Below are 26039 nucleotides of genomic sequence, written 5' to 3' on the forward strand. Positions count from 1 at the left end.
ATGGAAACCTACAAAGTGGAGCTTTGCTCACCCTCCCGTTCATCTCCATGCATGTCTGTGTGTGGGGTATAGAACCTGTCGGGCTGGTTTCTGTTAGAAAGAGTCTTTATTTCTTTGCCATCACATTCAAGGCTAATGTTCACCATTGCCCGTGCATATCCCTTGCAATTTGACAGGCTTTTAAAGTGTCACATTATTCTAACCTTTTCCCCCTACTTGTTTTTGGGTTTTCATTAGAGATGTTTCCCACACATGGTTTTGTTAAACATACTGAATTTTGGGACTTTCATATATATAAACTTGAACCAAAAGTCAACTTGCTGAGAGATAATTGCAATCTGTGGACTTTGAGATTTAAAATCCAAGAGCCATTTTAAGTGAGAAGTTCTGTGGTGTGCAGGTGTCATCCACTTGCCCCTTCTTCTTAAATGGCATGGAGATGATGCCTGTCTTGGTGCCACTGAATTCTGCATGGATAGAGCTCCAGTGTGGTGCTGGGCAGTCTGGGTCTTGGTCACAGTCCTCCCTCCAACTTGCTCAAAGGCGCTGAGATGCATCCCCATATGGGACTGAGAAATAAGGTGAGCCAAGGAGCTTCCCATTCATTTAGAAATTCTACTGTAGTATATAGCAGGGTATACTGCTGAGTATTATTCTCCCTTCCCTCTTTTTCCTTTGCCAATTTGATTGGTGTAGGGTTGTTTTTGTTGTTGTTGTTTATTGTTTTCATTAAAAATTCCTCCCCCCTCATCCTATATAACTCTCTACCATCCTTCACAAATTTTTCCTACTTAGGAACTATGTTTTATGCTAGGTGAATTAGAGCAGGACTGTTTCAGGGTGTAATATAATTCTTCCAGATTATCACGGGGATCAGACTTGAGCTGTCTTAATACTTAGACACCTATGAACCAGTACTGCTGCTTTTGTTTGCATGCGTGCATGCGAGGGACTGAGCACCATGCCTCTGACCCCCGGCTGGAGGAGATGCTGCTCCATAGGTAACAGCACCATCCACAGGGCGTGGGTGATGGGGGAGGGTCAGAAGAAAAGCAGTTTTCTGAGGAAATTGTTAGCCTGCAGTCAGCAATTCTTCAATTCTGTGCCTTCTAGGTAGGGATGATAGGTTCCATAGCCTAAAATGAAGCAAAACAGCCTAAATGTTAGCGAGATATGTTTTAAATGTCAAGAGCCTTGAAATAGCTTTTTGCAATAAAAATATTTAGATGAAACCTTGACATGATTAGATTGTGTCTAGCAAGAAACCCAGAAGTTACATGTGAAAATGATCTAATAATATCTTGTGGCTTTAGAATAGGCTGTTTACCTCAGTGGGCTCCAGAACAAAAACTAGCTCAAAGCAATAAGCTGCTTATTGGGAATCATATTATTCACATCATTTTAGAAATACGTTTTCTTTCCCCAAATTTGTTTTCTTTTAGTTTAACTAGCATGCTGGATTATGTTGGGTGTTTAATTTGCTCTTGCAACTTAGAACAATGGCTGTGAAAGAATAAAAGCCCAAAGAACATGAATTCTGCATTTTTGGCAACCTTTTTATTTGGTAAAAGTTACAACTGCTGAAAACTGTAGTTGGGGAAAAAGCTGAGGCACCATTTGTCAAGACGGATTGCTTTTGGGGACTGAATGTTTTTGCTGTTACCTCACAACTGGAACGGGGACTTGAGCACGGAATCAGCAGTGACTGACGCCAAATCCACAGACGAGGAAGTCGGTGCCGCCTGTCCCGTGGCTATTCTGGGAGTTCTCCTCCTTCACCTGTCTAGTCTTCTCGTGGGCTGTCTACTCATTCAATTGTTCCAATCTTGCCACAACTTGGGACTTAAGTTTTTTCAGCCTCAATACAAATTCTGACTCTTACAGACATACTTTATATAAGTATTATTGGGTGACCAGGAAAATGGCCTTAGTGAACAAATACTCAACACTAAAATGTCCTGCTTTGTGTATATAATTTTTTCCCAACAATTAGACTAGGTTTTTTTTCTTCAAGGTTTAATTTCATCCTTTTAATTGTGAGATAGATTATTTTTCTTGTACAGCTCTGTGTAACAAATGAAACCTACGGAGATTTAGAGTTTTAAGCTGTAAAGATCACGATTAACCTTTACCTCAGATAGAATAATATAACATTAAAAGTCTCCTAAGCAGAAAAGTACTGCCATTTCCTTGAGATACATTGAAGGGCAAACATGAACTTTATTGGATCTTTCCCACCCTGAGGACTTTGCAAACAATAGAAACTCTTTCTTACAAAAGAAAGAAGGGACAGTAAGTTAATGTCATGTAAAGGTAATTTGGAAGGAGAGATGGCGACTGTTCCAAGTACAGTTGACCCTTGAACACCACGGGAGTTAGGGTGACTGACCCTGCACAGTTGAAAGTCTGCTGATAATGCCAGTTGGCCTCCGAATCTGCAGATTCCCAGCTGCAGAGCAAACTCCATGTGAGTTGATCTGTGCAATTCAAACCCAAGTTGTTCAAGGGTCCACTGTAATGTGAATGACTCATACTTTACAATGAGCACATGGAAATGCAATTAAAAAATCAAAACTACCTTATACATGTTAAGAGGGCTACTATAAAATAACATTAAAAAGACAGAAAGTAAGTGTTGGCAAGGATGTGGAGAAATTGGAACTCTTTTGCACTGTTGGTGGGATTGTAAAATGGTGCTGCTGCTGTGGAAAACAATCTGATACTTCCTCCACGAATTATAGATAAATTTACCGTATGACCCAGCAAGTCCTCTTATAGGTATATACCCAAAAGAATTGTATACACATTCACAATAGCCAAAAGGTGAAAACAGCCAAGGTGTCCATCGATGGATAAATAAGTGTGATATATACACACAATGGAATATTATTGAACCTCAAAAAGGAAGGAAATTCTGACACATGCTACCACATGGATGAACCTTGAGGACATTATGCTGAGTGAAATAAGCCAGATTCAAAAGACAAATGCTGTGTGGTTCCACTTATATGAGGTATTTAGGGTAAATTCATAGAGACAGAAAATAGAATGGTGGCTGCTAGAGACTGGGAGAAGGGGATAGGGAATTATTGTGTAATGGGGACAGAATTTCAGTTTTTCAGGATGAAAAGAGCATTTTGGAGCTTGGTTTGCACAACAATGTGAGTGTACTTAACATTACTGAACTGTACACTTAAATGGTTAGGAAATACTTTATGTGTTTTACAATTTAAAAAATAATAGAATTTATTGTATGTGCCTATACATCATGATTCTATTTAAATAGTAGTTTATGGAGTTAATGCTGAGGTGGTAATTCAGTCCTTCCACCCAATTTCCTATTCTCATTTCTTTTCAAAATTTCTTGCTATTTCACCTTTCTCCTTATGAAATACTGTATTACTTAACTGTTCATTGCTGTAGCTCTAGTGTCTAGAAGGGTGCCTGGCACATACTAGGTGATCAGCAATTATCTGTTAAATGGTAGAATATCATAAGTAAAGTCAAGTCACTTAAATGACAGATGCATTTGGAATAGTTTATTTCTTAAATATCTTTTATTTTTGAGATTTATTTTATTTTTATATATGCTATATAAAATAAAGCATATAAACCTACAGTTGATAGTTCAATGAATTTTTATATATCTGTGTGCCTATGACCAAGAGCCAAATAAAAACATGGATTATTTTCATCACCATAGAAGATAGCTCGTACCTCTCCCCAGCCAGTCCCCGCCCTCATGGTTCTGGCTCCCATCACCCATGATGCATTTGCTTGTGAATATCACATAATTGGAGTTTTACAGGATGTACTTTTTTGTCTGTGTTTCAGCCACCGAGGCTGTGAGATGTAGCCATGTCACTGATCCATTGTATGATAGACCCCCATTTGTTTATCTGCTCCATTGCTGATGGAAGTCTGGGTTGTTTCTATTTTTTTGTTTGTTTTGTTATTATGAATAAAATTCTTTTACATATATACCTTTTGAGGACATAACTCCTATCTTGGAAAAAAGTATGTAGGAGTAGAATTAACTCAATCTTAGAATATATATATATTCTATTTACATACATATATATAAATAATATATATACATTTCTTAACTTTTACATCTGCCAAATGGTTTTTTTAAAAGTGGTTGAAATAATTTACATTTTTACTAGCAACTGTCTCACATTCTGGTGAACATGAGGAGTGTCCCTCTCTTTTTTGAAACTTCCTTGTGATTTGAATTTGCATTCCTCTAATGCAGCAATTTGCAACCTTTTTCATCTCATGGCACACATAAACTAATTACTAAAATCTTGTGGCACACCAAAAATATGTTATATTTTTTGTTGATCTGACAAAAATAGGTATAATTTTGATTCATTCACATGGGACAGCTATTTTCTGTTGGCTGTTGTCGTTTTTTAATTTGAGAAGCTAAGGGAGAGATAGGTCAGTGCCCCTGACTTAGTCAGGTATTGTGTGTTTAAAAAAATTCATGTGGCACACCAGTTGAAAATTCCTGCCTGAGAAAATGAGGACAGACTCACAGATGGAGGGCAGGATGGCAGCTTGTGGAGGGGGGTTAAGGGGTAGAGGGATTGAGCAAAAAGAAAAAAGGACTCATGGGCATGGACAATAGTGCAGTGATTTTGGGGCAAGGGGAGTCTAAGGGGACTCAATGGTAATGGAAAAAAATATAATAATGGTTAAATAAATAAAAAAAGAAAGAAAATTGCTTCTTGAATGAGTTGAACATCTTTTCATGTGCTCATTGGTGATTTGGGTATCCCGTGAAATACCTGTTTAAATTTTTTCCTCATTTTGTTTTTATATTTTGTCATTGTTTTACATTAATTTCTTCTTTTGGATGCATCTTTGGTCAGATCTGTGGGTTACTATACCTTTTCCCATCTGTGACTTGCCTGTTCCTTTTCCTAATACTTTTAATGAATGGAAGTTCTTAATTATCATGAGATCAAATTGATCAAATTTAATTTAAAATCTATTATTTTTTGAGTCCTGTTTAAGGAAACTTTGCCTATTTTGGATGATTTTTAAAGCCATTAATGTGGTTAGCACAATAAAATAAACTCAAATTAGACACTCTCATCTGAAAAAGAAAAGTTTTAAGTTTAAAGAACTGCAAAATTCAAACATGCTTCTTTTATTAAAGGAAAAGATAGAGACACAAGTGCTCCCTTTTGACAGCATCCTGATGGCAGTCAGGCACACACAGCTTTTTAAATTCAACTTTTTTTCTTGCCTGGTGTTTAGAAAGACTCTAATCTATCGGCCAGAGTAAGGGAATAATGCTTTGAGAGTGAATAGATTATTTAACTTGGATTTAGAACCTCACTCTCCTGAACAAATTGTTGGGTATAAATTCCCCAATTTGCCCCTCAGCTTTCCTTTGTGAGCTTTCTATTATTACCCTTTATTATAGGATTTCCTAACACACAACCCAGCTGAAGGCAGTCGCAGCTGTGGTCTCTGTGGTCTCTGTGGTCTCGGGTGTCGCAGCGCATCATGACATGCCATGTGGCTCCAATGGCTGGTAAAACTGGAGGTGGCTGCACACTGGATTTCTGTTCCATTAAAACTGTCCCCAAACTTTCTGGTGTCGGATTTCTTCCTTAAAATGCGGCCTTGCAGGGAAGCCCACTTGCTGCTGTGTCAGTGCCCTTCCTCCAGCCTATATTTCTCCTGCTTCGTGTGTATATCACTCACCTTTCATGTACATAACTCCAAGAAAAATGGAGGGCAGCATTTTGTTTTAAGCATTTCTTATGTATCTACTTCTCAGACTGCTAGCCTGTACCCAAGCCCCAAACTAGAACATTACCTTATACAAATATTCAAATATTCTAAATATTTCCTGATTTCCTTTTTTACCCTACAGTTTAGAAGTGTGTTGTTTAATTTGCAAACATATGAGTATTTTAATTTCTAATTATGTTCAGAAAACATGTTCTGTATACCTTGAGTCTTTTTCGATGTGTTGAGAATTCTTGTACCATGTCATTGGTGCTTTGTTTTGTTGAATGGCCTGTGTGTGCTCTTCAGTTATTGGGCGGAGTGTTCTATAACTGTCAGTGGTGTCAGGTTGCTCTAGAGTTGTCGTGTCTTCTGTATCACTATTGATTTTCTTCCTTCTTGTTGTATCAACTACTGGGAAAGAAATATTGAAGTCTCCAGGTATAATTGTAGTTTTGTCTATTACTGCTTGCATAACTGTTAGTCGTGCTTTCTATATCTGTTATTAGACATGCAAATATTTAGGATTATGTACTTTTGGTAAATTGACCCCTTTATCATTATGAAATGTGCCTTTTTATCCTGGTGATGTTCTTGTTTTCAAATCTATTTTGACTGTGGTTGTTACACTCCAGCTTTCTTTTGATAGTGTGCATGATATCCTTTTCCATTTCCCATTTCATCCGTATTTTCTATTTCAGATGGATTTCTTATGGACAGGTAATGGTTGGAAATTGCTTTTACAATTAATATAGTTACCAATATGGTTGTATTTAAATCTGTCATCTTGCTACTTGTTTTCTATGTGTTTAATCCCTTCTTTGTTCCTTACTTTTCTCTTTTATTGTCTTTTTATTTTTTTACTATTAATGGTGTAGTTTAGTTGTTCTATTTTTATCTTTACTCTGGGCTTATTAACTACAGCTCTTTGTTTTATATATTTAGTGGTTGTTCCAGTATTTTCCATATATATCCTTTCATTTGTCACTTTCTACAATTAAATAACAATATAGTATTTTGTGTCCAACATAAAAACCTTATTACAGTATACTTTCATTCTTTCCACTTCTATCTTTTACACTATTCTACTTCTAAGTGTAAGTCCCACACTACACTATAGTTGACCTTTGAACAACATAGGTTTGAACTGTGTGGGTCCACTTATACATAGTTTTTAAAATAAATACTATAAATGTATTTTTCTTATGACTTCCTTAATATTTTCTTTTCTTTAGCGTATTTTATTATAAAAATGCAGTATGTAACACATTAAACATACAAAATATGTATTAATTGACTGTTTATATTATTGATGAGGCTTCTGATCACAATGCTATTAGTAGTTAAGTTTTGCGGGGGTCAGAAGCTATGTGTGGATTTTTGACTATGCAGGAGGCTGGCACATCTAACCCTTGTGTTTTTTAAGGATCAACTGTATTATATTTACTTATCTGTTAAACAATTAAAATTTTTTTGAAGATTTTTATTTATTTATTTTTAGAGAGTGGAAGGGAAGGAGAAAGAGAGAGAGAAACATCAATGTGTGGTTGCCTCTCACGTGGTCCCCACTGGGGATGTGGCCTGCAACCTAGGCATGTGCCCTGACTGGGAATCGAATCTGTGATGCTTTGGTTCACAGCCCACACTCAATCCACTGAGCTATGCCAGCCAGGGCCAATTAAAATTTTTTTAAACCACAAAAGACTTTGAATAGCCAAAGTGATCTCTTTTTTGTTTTAAAGATTTTATTTATTTATTTTAGACAGAGGGGAAGGGAGGGAGAAAGAGAGGGAGAGAAACAGCCTCTCACACACCCTCTACTGGGGACCTGACCTGGCTCACAATCTGGTCATGTGCCCTGACTGGGAATCAAACTGGCTACCCTTTGGTTCTCAGGTCGGTGCTTAATCCACTGAACCACACCAGCCAGGGCGGATAGCCAAAGTAATCTTGAGAAAGAACAACAAAGCTGGAGGCATCACAGTACCTGGTTTTAATTATACAATAAATTTATAGGAATCAAAATGGTAGAATGGCATAAAAAGAGACACATAGATCAGTGGAACATAATAAAGAACCCAGAAATAAACCCACACATATATGGCCAACTAATTTACAAAAAAGTAGCCAAGAACACACAATGGGAAAAGGATAGTCACTTCAAAAAATGGTGTTGGGAAAACTGGACAGCTTCATGTGAAAGAACAAAACTGGACCACTACCTTACACCATATATAAAAATTAACTCAAAATGGATTAATGGCTCAAATATAAGACTTGCCACTATAAAACTCCTAGAAGAAAACATAGGGAGGTAAAGCTCCTAGACATTGGTCTTGTCAATAATATTTTGGATTTGACACCAAAAGTAAAGGCAACAAAAGCAAAAATAAACAAGTAGAACTACAGCAAACTAAAAAGCTTCTGTACAGTAACAGAAACCATTAACAAAATGAAATAGTAACCTACTGAATGAAAGAAAATATTTGCAAATCATAAATCTGATAAGGGACTAATATTTAAAATATATAAATAACTTAAAAAACCCAATAGCAAAAACCCCCCAAACAGACATTAAAAAGTGGGCAAAGTATCTGAATACACATTTTTAAAGTTTTTTATTTTTAATTATAGTTTACATATGATATTATATTAGTTTCGGATATATAGTGTAGTGGTTAGACAGTCATGTATTTTACAAAACGGTCCCCAATATTTTAAGTACCCACCTGACAGCGTACATAGTTATTGCAATATTATTGACTGTATTCCCTCTGCTGCACTTTACATCCCTGTGACTATTTTGTGACTGCTGATTTTTACTTCTTAATCTTTTCACTTTTTCTATCCAGCCCCCAAACCCCCTTCCCTCTGGCAACTGTCAGTCTGATCTCTGTATCTATAAGTAAGATTCTATTTTGTTTTTCCATTTATTTTGCTCTTTAGATTCCACATATAGATGAAACCACCTGGCATTTGTCTTTAACTTATTTTACTTAACATAATACCACCTAGGTCCATCCATGCTGTTGCAAATGGCAATATTTCATTCTTTCTATGCTGAGTAATATTCTATTGTATGTATGTGCCAAAACTATTTTATCCACTTGCCTGAAGATACATTTTTTGAAAAAGGGACATAAAGATGACCGAGAGGTACTTGAAGTGGATTCAGACAGTGTGCACTTGTTTGTGTCTAGCCTCTTTCATTTGACCTTCTGTTTGTGAGATTCATCACATGATTGTTTGTAGTTAAACTTGACTCATTCTCAATAGATAGATATTTGTTTACAGCAGTGTGAATATATCATAATTTCATGGTCCACTTTACTGTGAATGGATAGCTGGAGAGCTTACAATCTGGGACTGTTTTAATAGTGCTGATATGAATATTCTTTTTTTAAAAATTTCAATTATTTTATTGTTCAATTACAGTTGTCCATATTTCCTGCCCACCCCCTCCAAACGTCCCTCCCTCCCTTGCTTTCACCCTTGCCTTTGGTTTTGTTTGTTACGAATATCTTATATGTGTGTTTTGTCACACATATATATATACATTTACCTTGGGCACCTACTTAAAACTGTAATTGGTATGTCTTGTGTATGCATGGTACAGATACATGGTAGCATTTGCTGAATTTTAACAATTTTTCAAAGTGATGGTGCCAGTTTGTACTCTCAGCAGCAGTGCTTGAATGTTCTCGTTGTCCCATGTCCTGACTAATCCTCAGTATATTTTCGTCTTTTTCCATTTTTGCCATTGTGTTGAGTATGTAATAGGCTCCCATTAGAGCTTTAGTTTCCATTCATGATGTCTAATAGGAATGATACTCTTGTCATGTATTTATTGGTTATTCTTGAAATCATACTTAAAGTTGTCAGGCCAGTTGAATTTTATCTCACTTTGCATCAGTAAACAGATGCATGTGTTTAAAAAATAAAAAAAAAGAGGCTCCATATCACTAATCATCAGGGAAATGCAAATCAAAACCACCATGAGACACTGCCTCACACTTGTTAGAATTGCTTTTATCAGAAAGACAAGAAATAACAAGTGTTGGCCAGGAAATGGAGAAAAGGGAACCCTCTTGTACTTTTGATAGGAATGTAAACAGAACTACTATATTATCCAGCAATTCCACTTTTGGGTATTTATCCAAAGGAGGAAAAGAAACTAAGCTCATAGATACCGAGAGTTTATCCCTGGTTGCAAGAGGAGAGGGGTGGGCAGGCTGGGTAAAGGGGTTCAAAAGGTACAAACTTCCAGTTGCAAGATAAAAAAATCCTGAAGATACAATGTACAGCATGGTGACCATAGTTAATAACACAGTATTTAAATATACTGTATTGTATATTTAAATGTTCCTAAGACTGTAGACTTTAAAAGTTCTTATCACAAGAAAAAAATTGTAACTTTGTGGTGTTCGATGTTAACTAAACTTGCTACGGTAATCATTTTCCAATATACACATATATCAAATCACTATGTCCTACATCTAAAACTAATACAATATGATATGTCAATTATATCTCATTAAAAAAAATTCCAGAATGTGTAAAGGCAATGTTTCATTTACCTACATGGTTCCAATTTTAGGCATTCCTAGTTTTTGATGTGTGATCTAAGTTTCTATTTGATATTCTTTTCCTTCAGCCTAGAGAACTTTTAATTTTTTTTTATAATTCACAAATTCCATCATTCTTTTTCCTGAAAAATCTTTATTTCATCTTCATTTTTGGAAGGTAATATTGCTTGATATAGAATTCTAAATTAAACTTTTTTTTAAAGATCTTTAATGTATTGTTTCATTTTCTTCAGACTTGCAGAGTTTCTGATGAGAAGTCTGAGATACTTCTCTTTGTTCCTCAATAATATTGTAATATCTGTTCCCTGGCTACTGGTTAGATATTTTTCTTTACTGCTGGTTTTGACATTTGAATGGGATGTGCCTTGATGTGTTTTTCTTTTTTATTTTGCTTGGTATTGAGCTTCTGGACCTTTGAGTTTATGTTTTCATGAAATCTGGAAATACATTATTTCTATCCTTGCCCCCTCAGCTTAGGCATGGTCCCTAATGTACTTAATGTGTCTGTCTGGGTCATAGGGACTCTAACAATTTCCTGCCTTTGTGTGAATCTGGAAATTATTGCTCTTACTCTTCCTTGGTAGTCATTCTTTCTCTAGCCTTTTGCCATTTATATGTAATGACTGGAATTTAGCCAAAGGTCCAGGGTGGCCTCTTTGCAAATTTTTGGAGCTTATGGTTTGCATAGCTCCTCCCTCCTCAGTTCTCTGCCCTGTCAATTCTCAGCATTTTGGGCTCCTCACACTGAGATATCTGTGTCCTGAATTTGGTGAGACTGACAGGGTTTTTCTTGGCGGGGGGGCGGTGGTGGGTAGGTTCCTTCCTCTTTGCAGTTTTGCCCAGAAATTGTTTTCAGGTAGAAAGATAATATGATCATAGGACTCATCTTGTTTGTTTTTCTTCTCTCCAAGGTTACTTTCCTACACTGTCTGTTGTTTCATATAAAAAAATTGTTGACTATTTTGTCAAGATTTCTAATTGTTATAGTGGAAGCATGCTAGTTTGGACCTCCTTATACCCCCTCATGGTGTGGAACAGAAATCCCAATTAGTGTATTTTAAACAGTTGATTTGCAAGGTGAGGTAATCTCATTTCAATTTATGTGTCCTTGGTTATTGTTGTGTGATTTTTGCCTTCTGAACTAGCTTAGACTTTCTAGCTTACCATGGTAAGGTTTGAGGAGACAGTTGCTTGGATATCACCTAACTTGGGTTGTTATTACAGTAGCGGAAAGTCACCCCACACCAAAAACACAGGTATCATGCTGGGTTCTGTTTTCAAAATTCTAATGTAGTTTAAGGGGAAGAGATGTCCCATTCTAAAAGCAAATATATCTTCATGAATGTAAGGAAGTCAATGGGTTTTAGCTGGAGAACTTAGAGAGTGGAAGTTTACAAGCTGGCGCAAATGTTAGTCACACAAGAGACCACTGTGACCCAGGGAACGGAAAAGCAGGTGACTGCTGTGCATGCCAGGTGCCTATCTGGCATCTGCCCACCGCCAAGGGCTGAAAGTACAGTGAGATGATGTTATACTTTGTTCTTTAGGTGCTATGAAGTATCATCTTGGTTTTTTTCTTTATTAAAATAGTTTAATTCTATTTAGGTGCTTCTGTTCTTTACAAACTTATGACTGGTTTTTATGGCTATGATATTTTTATGTAAATCAAATATCAATATCGTGTGCTTGGAAAATTGATACCTATTTAAGGTGTATTCAGTATGTAATAGCAATTCACCAGCTACAAAAGCATTTATGGGCACAGATGTCTTTAAGATACACTACTGTGTATTGTTTTAGACATTTTATATTTATAGGAAGATCCCAAATATTTAAAAAAGCAAATATCTTCTTTAGCTTGACCAATGGATACTAAATTCATATTTAAAGTTGATGCTTAAAAATGCAGTTTTGATAAGTTAAATGTTAATTTACTGAAACATAATAGGAAACTTTTGAATTAAAAATAAATTTGGGCAGCCTTGGCTGGTGTGGCTCAGTGGATTAAGTGCGGGCCTGTAGTCCAAAGGGTCACCAGTTCAATTCCCAGTCAAGGCACATGCATGGATTGTGGGCCAGGTCCCCAGTACGGGGTACACAAGAGGCAACCACACATTGATTTTCTCTCCCTCTCTTTCTCCCTCCTTTCCCCTCTCAAAAAATAAATAGATGAAATCTTAAAAAAAAAATAACTTTGGGCAAAGCATTGGGACCCCTTGGAAAGTGCTATACAAACTTTGAATGACTCAAAGTGGTAATGCGAACATAAGTGATTATTTTGTGCTTATGTGGGGCTCTGTGTAGCTGGAGTTTGAGGGCTGGGTGTTCTCTCTAATGTATGACCTGAGGGGTTGCTATATTTGGTGAACCTGTGCGTGTCCTTCCTTGCTGTGATCTGTTACTTCTGATTGTAACTAGTGTCACTGACTAGCAATTTCTTCTGTTGTGTCTAATCTGAGGTAGGGATGTATCTAGTTTGTTAATCTTATTAGAAACAAGGATAGACTAATTACGTGCTTAACTCTAAGGCAAGACTAAAGTTTTCTTGTAAGACAACTTTTGCTTTCAGGGAAAATCTTTCACATACTAACTTGGATTTCTCTGCAGATCTTTTGAATTTCTAAATCACAGCTGGATGGAGAGGGTGTGAGAGGGTGAAGTTATAGCTAGGCAAAGTGCTAGAACAGTTTTAGGGTGTAGTGATTTGGGGTACAGATCTGTCTTCCCTGTTAAGTTTTCCTTAAACTGGTGTTGAAATTACTTTTCTTGTTTAGATACAAGCTGCAGGTTTAATGAAGGGTGAGAGGGCTGTGGGCGATGCCAACAGGCAAGAAGCAGACGAGGGGTAAGGTCATCACTAATAATGAAGTTATAACTATGAAACCAGTGCTGCCATATAGTAAAATGTGAGCATATTTTTACTTTAATAGTATATTTTGTTTAACTCAGTATATCCCAAATGTTATTTCAACATGTAATAAATATACGAGTTAAAGTATAAACACACTTTATACTTTTTAAATTCCTAATCTCCAACATCTAGTGTATATTTTACACTCCCAGTGTCATCCGTTCTGACTAGCCACATCTTAAGTACTCAGTAGTCACATGTGGCTAGTGGCTACTGTATTGGGCAGCACAGTGTTCATTTCTGGTGGTTGTTCTCTAATCCACATTGTTCTTCCCCTTGCAAATTTAAACATGCACACAAGTTGATGTACAAGTACAGTGTTGATAGTTCACAAATATCCATTTTAATGCACCCTACATAGCTATAAGGAAATAATGAGCTTCAGTTATTCATTGCTGTGCTTACCAGGCCTCCAGTCTGGCTGTGTCTACCTGTTTGGGTGATTCACAGAGTCCTTGCTGTGCAGCTCCTCTCAGTGATAAAAACTTGAAGGTCTCCTTAAACACAGTAAATTCTTTACAACATTAACTGTGACTAGACAGTGGGAAAAGAAGAGTTCTTTGGGTTCGTTAATGCAGTATGCAAGTAATTTTTGTGTGTGTGCAAGGAAAACATGGGATTTCACTTGGGAGTATAAGTTATAGGAGTGACATGGTTAGAAGGGAATGGCAGACAGGGGGATCGCCCTTGTGACCTGAAACACAGCACTGAAGCTAACTTAGAATCCTCCCTGGCTGGAGTATAATGCCAGTGAATACAGAGACGCTCTTGGGGAAAACGACTCTTGGGTAACAGAGGGTTGTGTCAGCTTTGAGGCATTATAGTAGCTACTGTTTAGATATTTAACAAGTGCTCTTTTATACTGTAACTCTTTCACTTGACAATTACAGCCACATGAGTTAATAGAATCTTTAATAAAAATCTTTAAACTTATAGTATCTTTGATAGCTATATCTAATATATCTCAGGGAAGTATATTAGTGCTTCAGGTCGGGGAGATTAAGAGATTTGTTCTTAACATTTCATGAAGTTGGGTGCAGGGTTATGACTTTGGATTAGACTTGACTTCATGGTCACATCTGGTGGAGTAGCTGTGATGACATCATTGTATTAACAATGCCAACATCAGGTGTGTGAGGGCTCCATAGAGTTCAGTAGCTTTGCATTTATTGTAAGTCTCAGTTTTTAACCTAAGGCATCAGCTGTGTGACAGGCATGTGCACTCTTAACAATGGGGATGGTGAGAGTGCTGAACTGGGCCAGTGCAGCAGCTCTAGAACAAGGCTCTGTTAACAGTCATCTAACTTCACGATGAGTTGCTGTATATTTTGTACATTTTGGAGGATTGGCTTTAGTAATTTTTATATTCCTATAAAACAGATTAAGTTGTTTGGAGCATTGGTTTTTGACTTTCAAACTTCAGCACAGTATAATTTTTTCAAAAATCTGATTGTAAGTTATCCTTAGAAGGTAATAGTAAAATTCAAATAAAAAGTTTTTTTCATTGCCACAGTTACTGATGCCAACTAAGATGCCAACGTGCACTGTTCTAGCACAATTATTTTCAGATATTGTAGTTTTAAAATTTCTTCTTATTGTAAGTTGTTTGACCTAGGTGGCTAGGTAATTTGAAACACGTGCAATTTTATTTTGATGTGTCTGCTTTTGCAAATGCTTTCCTACTTTGTCTTCTTATTCAGCATTTTGTTTCACATTGCTAGAACTTCCTATTGTTCCTTTTTTTGGATTTTGGCCACATTCTGGACACTGGTACTTTTTTATTTTCCCATGGTCTTCTGTGTATTCCGGCAGTACAGTTGTGTATCAGTTACTTTTCAGAGCATCAGAACTCCCTTGGCCTTCTTGTGTGATTCAGAAACCCTCTGATCAGGTCATTGTGTCTATATTAAAAAAATTCTTTTGTTTCACTGTGGCAGGTGTGGATTGATTGGCTAGAGCTTTGTCCCATAAACCAGAGGGTTGCAGGTTCCATTCCCGGCCAGTGGGGGGCAAACTTTTGATGTTTCTCTCCCCCTTCCTCCCCCTTAAAAGTCAATAAGCATGTCCTCAGGTTAGGATAAAAAATTTATTTTGTTTAGTCATGCCTATCTTGTTATATAAGTAGGTTCCTATGCCACGTTTTACTATTATTATGAAATATCTTTATAAAATAATATTAGTTTCTAAATTCAATGCATGATCAGTGGAACCAGACAGACCCAAGTCTGAACCTTGGATAGCTCACCTGTGAACTAGGTGACTTAGGGCAAGTTGTTTAACGTCATGGAGTCTCAGTTTTCTAATCTGTAAAAGGGGATATACTCTGTTACAGGTGGTTGTCAATTAAATGTGATTTCATATGGAAAACATCTGGCAAGTGGTGGGTCTTAGGAAACGGAAGTTTAATTATTAGCATACTCATTAACTAATGTGTTTATCCTGCCATTTTACATTATTTTATTATAGAACTTTGCAGTTTACTTAACCGTACTTTTCAGACTATAAGACACACACCTCCCCTCCCTCCCCCCGCCATCTGGGAGGAATAATGGTTGTTAATGCTGCTGTTGAGTTCTATTTACATTTACATTGATGAAATATTATGTTATTTATGTTATTAAATATTTTAGCACATTTTTTGTTTCAAAATTCTTTTTCCTATTTTCCGCCTCTAAAATCTAGATACATCTTTTGAAAAATTACTTTTCCACACCCAGGGTCTCATTTTACCATTATGGAATTGTTATTAGGCAAAATAGGCAATTTCTTTATTTCTCAGATAAAGAAGTTAAATCTCATAGATTAAGCTTTAATTTATGGTTAAAACATCAGATGTTTGAGGAGATGAGAAAAGTTAGGCTGAAATCATAGCTCTACTTAAAAAAGGACAAAAATGTCCATTTATGTTTATAATGAGAAGAAGAGATAATATGTCTAATATGTTTGATATATACCAGGTGATTAATAAACCTTAGCAACAAAGTTGAGTAGATTTTTTGCCAAAATTTAATTCACTGAGTAATTCCAAAGGCAAGTACTGAACATGTGCTGGGCAATAGAGGGTGAGCAGAGAACAAGGAAAACTCAGCTCATTCAGCTTACATTCTAGTGGGGTAGACAGATAACACATGAGCAAATGATATTGACAAGAGTTATTACTTCTCTATAGAAAATAAAGCAGGTAAAGATGCACTAGCTGATATGGCTCAGTGGATTGAGTTTTGGCCTGTGAACCAAAGGGTTGCTGGTTCGATTCACAGTCAGGGCACATGCCTGGATTGCACGGGCCAGGCCCCCAGTGTGGTGTATGAGAGGCAATAACACATCGATGTTTCTCTTCCCCTCTTTCTCCCTCCCTTCTCCTATCTCTGAAAATAAATAAATAAAATCTTTAAAACCAGAAAATAATGTAGGTAGAGAATGACCAAAGGAAAGAAATACTGTAGGTAGTCTGGTTAAAGAAGAACTCTTTGAAACTGTGACATTTGAGCTGAGACCCAAACAACAAAAAACCAGAGCTGTGAAGTTGTAGAATAAGGGAGCTCCAGCTGAGGTTATCCTAAGCATGAGGAATAGTAACAGTAAGAGCTAAGGACACAAGGTAGGAATGAACTAGACAGCTATAAGGTGCAGAAGAAAAGGCCAGTGTGTCTGGAATAGAGCCTTGGAGCCTGTGGTGGGGAATTTGCCCTCTACGTGAAGTGTAATGGAAAGTTGAGCAGTTTCAAAGAGGCAATTGATCAGATCTAGTTTTACATTTAAAAATATGACTCTGGCTCCATGTGGAAGGTAGGCTCTTGAGGGGTAAAAGGAGGAGGAGGAGGAGTTAGGAAGTTACTTCAATATCCATGTGAGGAATGATGATGGGATGACCTAGGGTAGTAGCATTTGAGGGGGAGAGAGATGGTCAGATTCCAGATCTACTTGGGGTTGGGGATGTAGAACTGATGGGGTTTCCTGACAGATGGGACATGGGATTGAAAGACCAGTCAAATAGTTGGGAAGTCATTGTGAGGGACAATGCTGAACTGTTTTTAATTCAGGGCAATGATTTTTTTACCCCATACCTTATAAAGATGACAATCCACTTATTCAATCTGAGTACATGTTAAGTGCTAGAGATTGTAGGGAAATGAGATAGTATTTGACTTCAAGGACCTCAAAGAAGGAATTTTGGAAAGAAAGTCAGTCTCCATGATTAAGAGGAAGAGAAATTAACACCTATAGAGAAGAAAGTACTGGCAGAGAAAGTATCTAGAGAGGAGGTAGGTTTTGAGAGTGGAGGGAAATGGGATGTGCAGTAGGTGCTGTTGGCTTTTATGAGTTTGTTTGCCTCTTCTCTGTGCAGTGAAGAATGAAGTTACTGTTTCTTCGTCATCATTATTATCACTCATTTGAATTGTATCTTTAAATATGATATTATTTTTTATATCATAGACTTACATTTATTCTTTTTATACATAATGACAATGATAAAGCTTAAAGATGGCATGTCCTATGAAAAATGCAAAGAGGAATTTATATAAATAATTTATACTTCATAAAATTAAAGTTAAAAATATTTTCTACATCATTGGAATTCTACATTGGAGTATTTATAGTAAACCAGGCTTTCCCCCCTAGATTTTGAATTACATTGTCTCAGCAGAGAATGATAAAATCTAATCAGGAATAAATGATCAGGTGTCTGTTTTTTATTCAGTAGATGAGTGGACACTATTTCAGTGTCTACTCTGAACTGCAATACATAGGCACAAACACCCTAAGATAGGTAGTCACAGGGAGAAAGGCATTTGCAGCCATACCAGAATTATACGCTGTGGTCGGGGTGGTGTTTCCAGTCCTCTGCTCAGCTCCCTGGCCCCCCGGGTATGCTCTGTCCTACCTGGATGTGAGTCATCCCTTTGTTCAGCATCTCCATGCTGTGCACAGTCCTGTGTGTGTCACTTAGTAGCCGTCTTGGTTGTCATGGTGTCGCAGCGCTTGTGTTCACATAACCTTTATGTTACTTAGTAATAGCCTGAAGCACAAGAAAAGTGATGTTGACAATCTGAATATGTCAAAGAGAGCCTGTCAAGTGCTTCCTTTAAGTCAAAAGTTCTCAACACACACTTCATTGTCGGGGTGTGTGTGCAGAAAAAAACATATTATAAATAGGGTTTGGTACTATCGGCACTTTCAGTCATTCACTTGAGGGTCTTGGAACGTATCCCTTGGAGCACTGCTGTACCATGACCTTTTATTTCTGGTGCTCCATCCTTTGTTGCTTGGTTATCTTTGCAAATGTTACGTGTATCATATTTCTTCACCATTCAGTATATTTGTCAACCCACTATATAACAGTTGTTCAAGCATTGTTGTCATTATTCAAATAAAACTAGAAACTGTTCTTTCTGTGAGTGTGGAAATGCAAGCTGGAACTGGAGGAGGCTGGACTGCGGTGAGACTGGACATTGAGATAGAGTCAGGAGTTGGGAGGATCCAGCCTGGGATCTCAACTTCAGTGGGGCTCTGTTTTTTTCATGTGTAGACTCTGAGAGTACACTTTCATTTAATGAGAAAAAAACAAACCAAATAAAGATAAAAGATTCAGCTAATCAACAAATATTTAATTGTCTATCTTAGGAATTTTTTTGCCTTGAAACCCTTTCCCCAAATTATTTATAGTGTAGGCCATATAAATGACTCGTATAGTAACAAACAAAAAATTTAACTTGTAGAAATATTGAGCTACTTGTTTAATTACTCTTTGCCCCATTTTTGTTATCTCCAAGATGAGCATGCGTGTCATGTGATTGTTATAAGGATTATGGGTTAATACACATAGAGTGCTTAGTTGAGGCTCAGCAAAAAAGAGTTACGCTTTATATTATAATTATTTACAAGTTCTTAGTGACATGACAAAGAAAATGAATTGCTGTGGTAGCAATGAACTGGTGGAGGATGCTGAGGATTCAAATGGCTCCATCTGCACTTCTTTGGCATCGTTTTTCCTCTTTAAAGATGTTTTTTACATTTGGAACTTTCTCACTTCTCTGAGAAGAAACGTGATACACAAAATGTCAAATCAACAAGAAAGTCAGGAAAAGCCATCACACTGGAAAAGTATGTTTTATGACGGTGGAGTTGGAAATGAAGGCGAATGAGTTGGTCTCCATGTTGACATGTTTAAATCTGCACATAATTTTCAAGGTTCATTAAGATTATTGATGCAAGTAAAGAGTATTAGGGTCATGTGACCAGTGGGGAAAAAATAGCAGGGTAATTTGCATGTGAAACTGGGCTGATGGTTGAAGCAATGAATATACCTTTCTCTTGTCCAAGACATTTGATTTTCCATGCACTTGAATCCTCCACTTACATAGGAAAGACTCAGTGCCAAACAGAACTGGACATTTCCAGTTTTTTCCCCAATTCCATAGTTAGGTCAGATTTATTGTAGATTAAATTTAAGGAGTTACATTTTCTCTGCCCATTTAAGACCTGTGAAAGTGTGGCCATGTTCACTTGATTCATTTGTTGGACACATTAAATGCCTTCTATGTCCCATACACTGAGGATGACAAGGTGATTGAGATGAACAGACACCCACTCCTCTTGGAGTTTATATCTAACGTTGGAAAACAGGAAAAGGGTAGACAAATTTCATGGAGTGGGAAATGGGATGAAAGAAAAAGCATGGCGTCAGGGAATAACTAACAAGGGGAATACTGTAGATATGGTGGTCAAGGAGTGCTTCTGTGTGGAAGTGATATTTAGCCTGAGGCCTGAGTGATAGGAAGGAGATAGCAAAGCAAAGACTAGGGGGACAAAATCCTAGGTAAAAGGAAAGGCAGGTACGATGTTCCTAGAGAGGGAATAGAGTTGCTGTCTTTGAGGATGGAGAGAAGACCACTGTGGGTGGTTGTATTCAAGAGCAAGGGAGATTGATTGCTAAGTTGATTGACACAGGAGAGGTGAGCTGGCTGTGAGATCAGATGCAGTGAATCTATATGCCTTTGGCTGGGGAGTTGTGGGACTTCAAAGAACCTAAAAATGAACCTAAAATACTTGGAACAGGCAAACCACATCTTCAGAGGAAAGTGCACCTTTCCTAGGATTAACTGTTCAAAGACTGCATTCATGCATTTTGAATTGGCAATGGGATTTTAAAGTTGGCATCCCCAGTTTGAGGCCTCTGAGAGATGAAGAATATCCACGCTTGCAGCAGAGGGAGTTGCAATAGGAAGTCACTGGGATTATGTCTAAGTCTCAGCAGATCCAGCCCACACAGAAAAATCCTTTGAATTCAATGTCTGAACTGTTGCTTTCCTTTTTTTTTTCTTGATTTTGGTTTTATATGTTAAATATATTTCTTTAAAAGGATGAATTTTAACATATCTAAAGTATAAGATGAGTTTTGAGGAACAGAAACCCAATCTGTATTGCTGTACTTGTTGGAAACAAGGCTTCGAATGCCTCTGGCTTGACTTTCACCCACCATGCTGGAGCCAGTGAGGCTCCAAATAAAGTGCTACTGGCACGTGTCTCTGCTCACTCTTATTCCTGGAACACCCTGCTCTTTCTCCTCACAACCAAGTCATACTCATTCTTTTTTTTTAAGTATATTTTATTGATTATGCTATTACAGTTGTCCAATTTTCCCCCCTTTATTCCCCCTCCACTCCGCACCCCCCAACCCTCCAGCATTCTCCCCCTGCCGCCCTTAGTTCATGTCCATGGGTTGTACATATAAGTTCTTTGACTTCTCTGTTTCCTATACCATTTTTGATCTCTCCCCATCTATTTAATGCTTACCAGTTATGCTTCTTCTTCCCTGTACCTTCCCCCGCATTCCTCCCTTCCCTCTCCCCACTGAAAACCCTCCATGTGATGTCCATTTCTCTGATTCTGTTCCTGTTCTAGTTGTTTGCTTAGTTTTTGTTTTCATTTCTTTTATTTTTTTAGGTTCATTTGTTGATAGTTGTGAGTTTGTTGTCATTTTACTGTTCATAGGTTTGGTCTTCCTTTTCTTAGATAAGTCCCTTTAACAATTCATATAACAATGGCTTGGTGATGATGAACTCCTTTAACTTGACCTTATATGAGAAGCACTTTATCTGCCCTTCCATTCTAAATGAAAGCTTAGTTGGATAGAGTATTTTTGGATGTAGGTCCTTGCTTTTCATGACTTCAAATACTTCTTTCCAGCCCCTTCTTGCCTGCAAGGTTTCTTTTGAGAAATCAGCTGATAGCCTTATGAGCACTCTCTGTAGGTAACTCTTTCCATTTCTCTTGCTGCTTTTAAGATTCTCTTTGTCTTTAATCTTGGGTAACGTAATTATGATGTGCCTCGGTGTGTGCTTGCTTGGGCCCAACTTCTTTGGGACTCTCTGGGCTTCCTGAACCTCCTGGAAGTCTATTTCCTTCACCAGATTGGGGAAGTTTTCCTTCATTATTTGTTCAAATAAGTTTTCAGTTTCTTGGTCTTCCTCTTCTCCTTCTGGCAGCACTATAATTTGGATATTGGAATGTTTCCAGTTGTCCCTGAGGCTCAAAATTCTCCCTTCAGTTTTTTGAGTTCTTATTTCTTCATTCTGTTCCAGTTGGATGTTTATTTATTCCTTTTGTTCCAAATCATTGCTTTGAGCCCTGGTTCCTTTCCTGTTACTGTTGGTTCCCTGAATATTTTGCTTTATTTCATTTTGGGTATCTTTCATTTTTTGATGAAGCTCAATCAGTTCTGTGAGCATTTTGATTACCAGGCCATCAGGTAGGTTGGCTATCTCTTCATTGCTTAGCTCTCTTTCTGAGGTTTTGCTCTGTTCTTTCATTGGGGCCATATTTCTTGGTTTGGGCACCTGTTAAGTTGTAAGGGGGCACGTCCTTGGGAATTCACCAGAGCAGGGCAACCCTCTTTGCTGTGCTGTGGTGCTGCCTGTGGGGGAGGGGCCAGAGAGGGAACAATGCAGCTCCCCTGCTCGGCTCTAGCCCACTTTTCAACTAACTCTTGTGAGATTTGGAGTTTCTCCCACTGCAGAGACATAGTCCACAGCCAGCTCTGAGTCTCACCCCTTAAGGGGAAACCCTTAAGTCAGCCCCTCCCACACAGCCTGCTGCCTCCTCGTAGCCAGCCCTGTCTGCATGGGTCCGCTACCTCACCTTGGTTTCTCTCCATCCACTGCCTTACTGGTCTGTCTGTTCTGTTTGACTGTTTCTTTAATTCTGTGGTTGTCGGAGTTCCATGCAGTTTGATTTTCTGGCACTTCTGGTTGTTTACTGATTTTATTTTATTTATTTTTTTTTAAATTTTAATTGCTGTTCAAGTACAGTTTTCTGTCTTTTACTCCCATCCCAGACCACACACCCAGCCCTCCCCACCTCCCTCCCATTTCCATCCCCGCTAGTTTTTGTCCATGTGTCCTTTATACTTGTTTCTGTAAACCCTTCCCCTTTTCCCCTGACATTCCCTCTCATCTCTTCTCTGGTCACTGTCAGCCTGTTGTCTATTTCAGTGTCCTTGGTTATATTTTGCTTGTTTGTTTGGTTGTTTAGGTTCCTGTTAAAGGTGAGATAATATGGTATTTGTCTTTCACTGCCTGGCTTACTTCACTTAGCATAATGCTTTCCAGCTCCATCCATGCTGTTGCAAAGGGTAGGAGCTCCTTCTTTCTTTCTGCTGCATAGAATTCCATTGTGTAAATGTATATAGTTTTTTGATCCATTCATTTACTGATGGGCACCTAGGATGTTTTCAACACTTGGCTATTATAAATTGTGCTGCTATGAACATTGGGGCTGCATAGGTTCTTTTAGATTAGTATTTCAGGGTTCTTAGGATATAATCCTAGCAGTGGAATTGCTGGGTGAAAAGGGAAATCCATTTTTAGTTTTCTAAGAAAATTCCATACTCTTTTCCATAGTGGTTGTACCAGTTTGCAATCCCACCAACAGTGCACCAGGGTCCCCTTTTCTCCACAACCTGACACTTGTTGTTTGTTGCTTTGTTTATGATGGCCATTCTGATCAGTGTGAAGTGGTATCTCATTGTGGCTTTATTTTGCATCTCTCTGATAGCTAGCAATACTGATCAACTTTTCATGTGTCTCTAGATCCTCTGTATGCCCTCCTTGGAGAAGTGTCTGTTCAAGTCCTTTGCCCATTTTTTAATTGGGTTCCTTGTCTTCTTAGAACGGAGTCATGTAAGCTCTTTATATATTTTGGAGATTAAACCCCTGTCTGAGGTATCATTGGCAAATATGTATTCCTATACAGTTGGTTCTCTTTGTATTTTAATATTGTTTTCTTTAGTTGTGTAGAAGCTTTTTATTTTAATGAGATCTCATTTGTTTATTTTGTCCTTTCTGCCCCTTGCTCTAGGGGACATATCAGTTAAAATGTTGCTGTGTGAAATATCTGAGATTTTCCTGTCTATGTTCTCCTCTAGGACTTTAATGGTGTAACGACTTATATTTAAATATTTTATCCACCTTGAATTTATTTTTGTATATGGTGTAAGCTGGTGCTCAGGTTTCATTTTTTTGCACATAGCTGTCCAGTTCTCCCAATACCATTTGTTGAAGAGGGTATTTTTACTCCATTTTATGTTGCTGCCCTCTTTGTCAAATATTAATTGACCATAGAGACTTGGGTTTATTTCTGGGACTCTCCATTCTGTTCCACTGGTCCATGTGCCTGTTTTTATGCCAGTACCAGGCTGTTTTGATTGGAGTGGCCTTATAATACAGTTTGGTATCAGGTATTGTGATCCCTCCTACTTTGCTCTTCTTTCTCAAAATTGCAGCAGCTATTTGGGGTCATTTATGGTTCCATGTAAATTTTCAAAGTGTTTGTTCTATGTCTGTGAAATATGCCATTGGAACTTTAATAGTTTTGCATTGAGTGTGTAAATTGCTTTGGGTAGTATGGACATTTTGATGATGTTAATTCTTCTGATCCATGAACACGGTATATGTTTCCATTTGTTTATGTCTTCCTTGATTTCTTTCTTCAGTGTTGTGTAGTTTCCTGCATATAGGTCTTTTACCTCCTTGGTTAGGTTTATTCCTAGGTATTTAATTTTTCTTTTTGTTATATCGAATGGCATGTTTTTCTTGATTTCTGCTTCTGCTGTTTCATTGTTGGTATACGAAAATGCCTTTGATTTCTGGATATTGACGTTGTATCCTGCTGTTTTGCCAAATTCATTTGTTAGGTTGAGCAGTTTTTTGGTGGAGTCTATAGGATTTTCTCTGTACACTATCATGTCATCTGCAAACAATGACAGTTTTGTTTCCTCCTTTCCAATTTGGATGCCTTTTATTTCCTTTTCTTGTCTGATTGCTGTGGCTAAAACTTCCAATACTATATTGAATAGAAGTGGTGAAAGTGGACAACCTTGTCTTGTTCCTGATTTTAGTTGGAAAGTTTTTAGTTTTTGCCCATTGAGTATGATGTCGGCTGTTGGTCTCTGATAGATGGCATTTATTATGTTGAGGAGTGCTCCCTCTATTCCCACTTTGCTGAGTGGATTTATCATAAATGGGTGCTGTACCTTATCAAATGCTTTTTCCACATCTACTGTTATGATCATGTGATTTTTGTCTTTGCTTTTGTTTATGTGATGTATTATATTTACTGATTTGCGAATATTGCACCACCCTTTCATCCCTAGGGTGAATCCCACTTGGTCATAGTGTATGATCTTTCTAATGTATTGTTGGATGTGGTTTGCCAATATTTTGTTGAGGGTTTTAGCGTCTATGGCCATCAGCGATATCGGCCTGAAGTTTTCTTTCTTTGTTGTGTCTTTATCTGGTTTTGGGATTAGGATGATGCTGGCTTCATAAAAAGAGTTTGGGAGTCTTCCGTCATTCTGGATTATTTAGAATAGTCTGTGAAGGATAGGGGTTAGCTCTTCCTTAAATGCTTTGTAGAATTCTCCTGTGAAACCATCTGGTCCAGGGCTTTTGTGTGTCAGGAGGTTTTTGATTACTGCTTCAATTTCTTTTGTTGTTATTGGTCTGTTCAGGCTTTCTGCTTCTTCTTCATTGACTTTCGGAAGATGATATTTTTCTAGAAATTTGTGCATTTCACCTAGGTTTTCAAATTTCTTGGCATACAGTTCTTCATAGTAATTTCTTACAATCCTTTGTATTTCTGTGGTGTCAGTTGTAATCTCTCCTGTTTCATTTCTGATTGTGTTTATTTGGATCCTTTCTCTTTTTTCCTTGATTAGGCTGCTTAAAGGCTTGTTGATTTTATTTATCTTTTCAAAGAACCAGCTCCTGGATTCATTGACCTTTAGAATTGTGCTTTTAGTCTCTATGTCGTTTAATTCTGCTCTGCTCTTGGTTATTTCCTTCCTTCTACTTTCTCTGGGCTGTCTTTGTTGTTGTTCCTTGAGTTCTTGTAGGCGTAGGGTTAGGTTGTTTGTTTGAAATGTTTCTGTCTTTTTTAGGTAGGCCTGTATCGCTATGAACTTCCCTCTCAGGATTGCCTTGGCTGTGTCCCATAAGTTTTGACTTGTTCATTCTTTGTGAGCCTCTTTTCCTTTTCTTGCTTGTTTTGTGTGTTTTTTTCTACTTTTCATTTGTTTCCAGAAACTTTTTGATTTCTTCCCTAATTTCATTCTTGACCCATTCATTGTTTAATAGCATGCTATTTAATCTCCATGATTTTGAGTGTTTTGGGTTTTTTCCCTTGGGGTTGGTTTCTAGTTTCAGTCCCTTGTGATCCAAGAAAATGCTTGTATGATTTTAATTTTCTTGAATTTGTTGAGGCTTGTTTTGTGTCCTATCTTGTGGTCTATCTTT

The 26039-nt window shown here is 37.5% G+C and overlaps 1 protein-coding gene across 3 annotated transcripts in view; it reads left to right on the forward strand.

Moving 5' to 3' along the window:
* The window catches only part of ATP8A2 (ATPase phospholipid transporting 8A2), a 572378-nt gene that overhangs the window by 36690 nt on the left and 509649 nt on the right, over nt 1-26039 (forward strand). Inside the window, exon 1 of one of the 3 annotated variants that reach the window (XM_036018339.1) lies at nt 829-1001. The exons of the other annotated variants lie outside the window; for them this stretch is intronic. Within the exon in view, the coding sequence (XP_035874232.1) occupies nt 935-1001 (67 nt within the window). The 5' untranslated portion in view covers nt 829-934. Of the gene's footprint in view, nt 1-828; nt 1002-26039 lie in introns of those variants that run through there. 3 annotated transcript variants of the gene reach the window in all.

Source organism: Phyllostomus discolor, chromosome 2, assembly GCF_004126475.2.
Source record: "Phyllostomus discolor isolate MPI-MPIP mPhyDis1 chromosome 2, mPhyDis1.pri.v3, whole genome shotgun sequence".
Classification (NCBI taxonomy): domain Eukaryota; kingdom Metazoa; phylum Chordata; class Mammalia; order Chiroptera; family Phyllostomidae; genus Phyllostomus; species Phyllostomus discolor.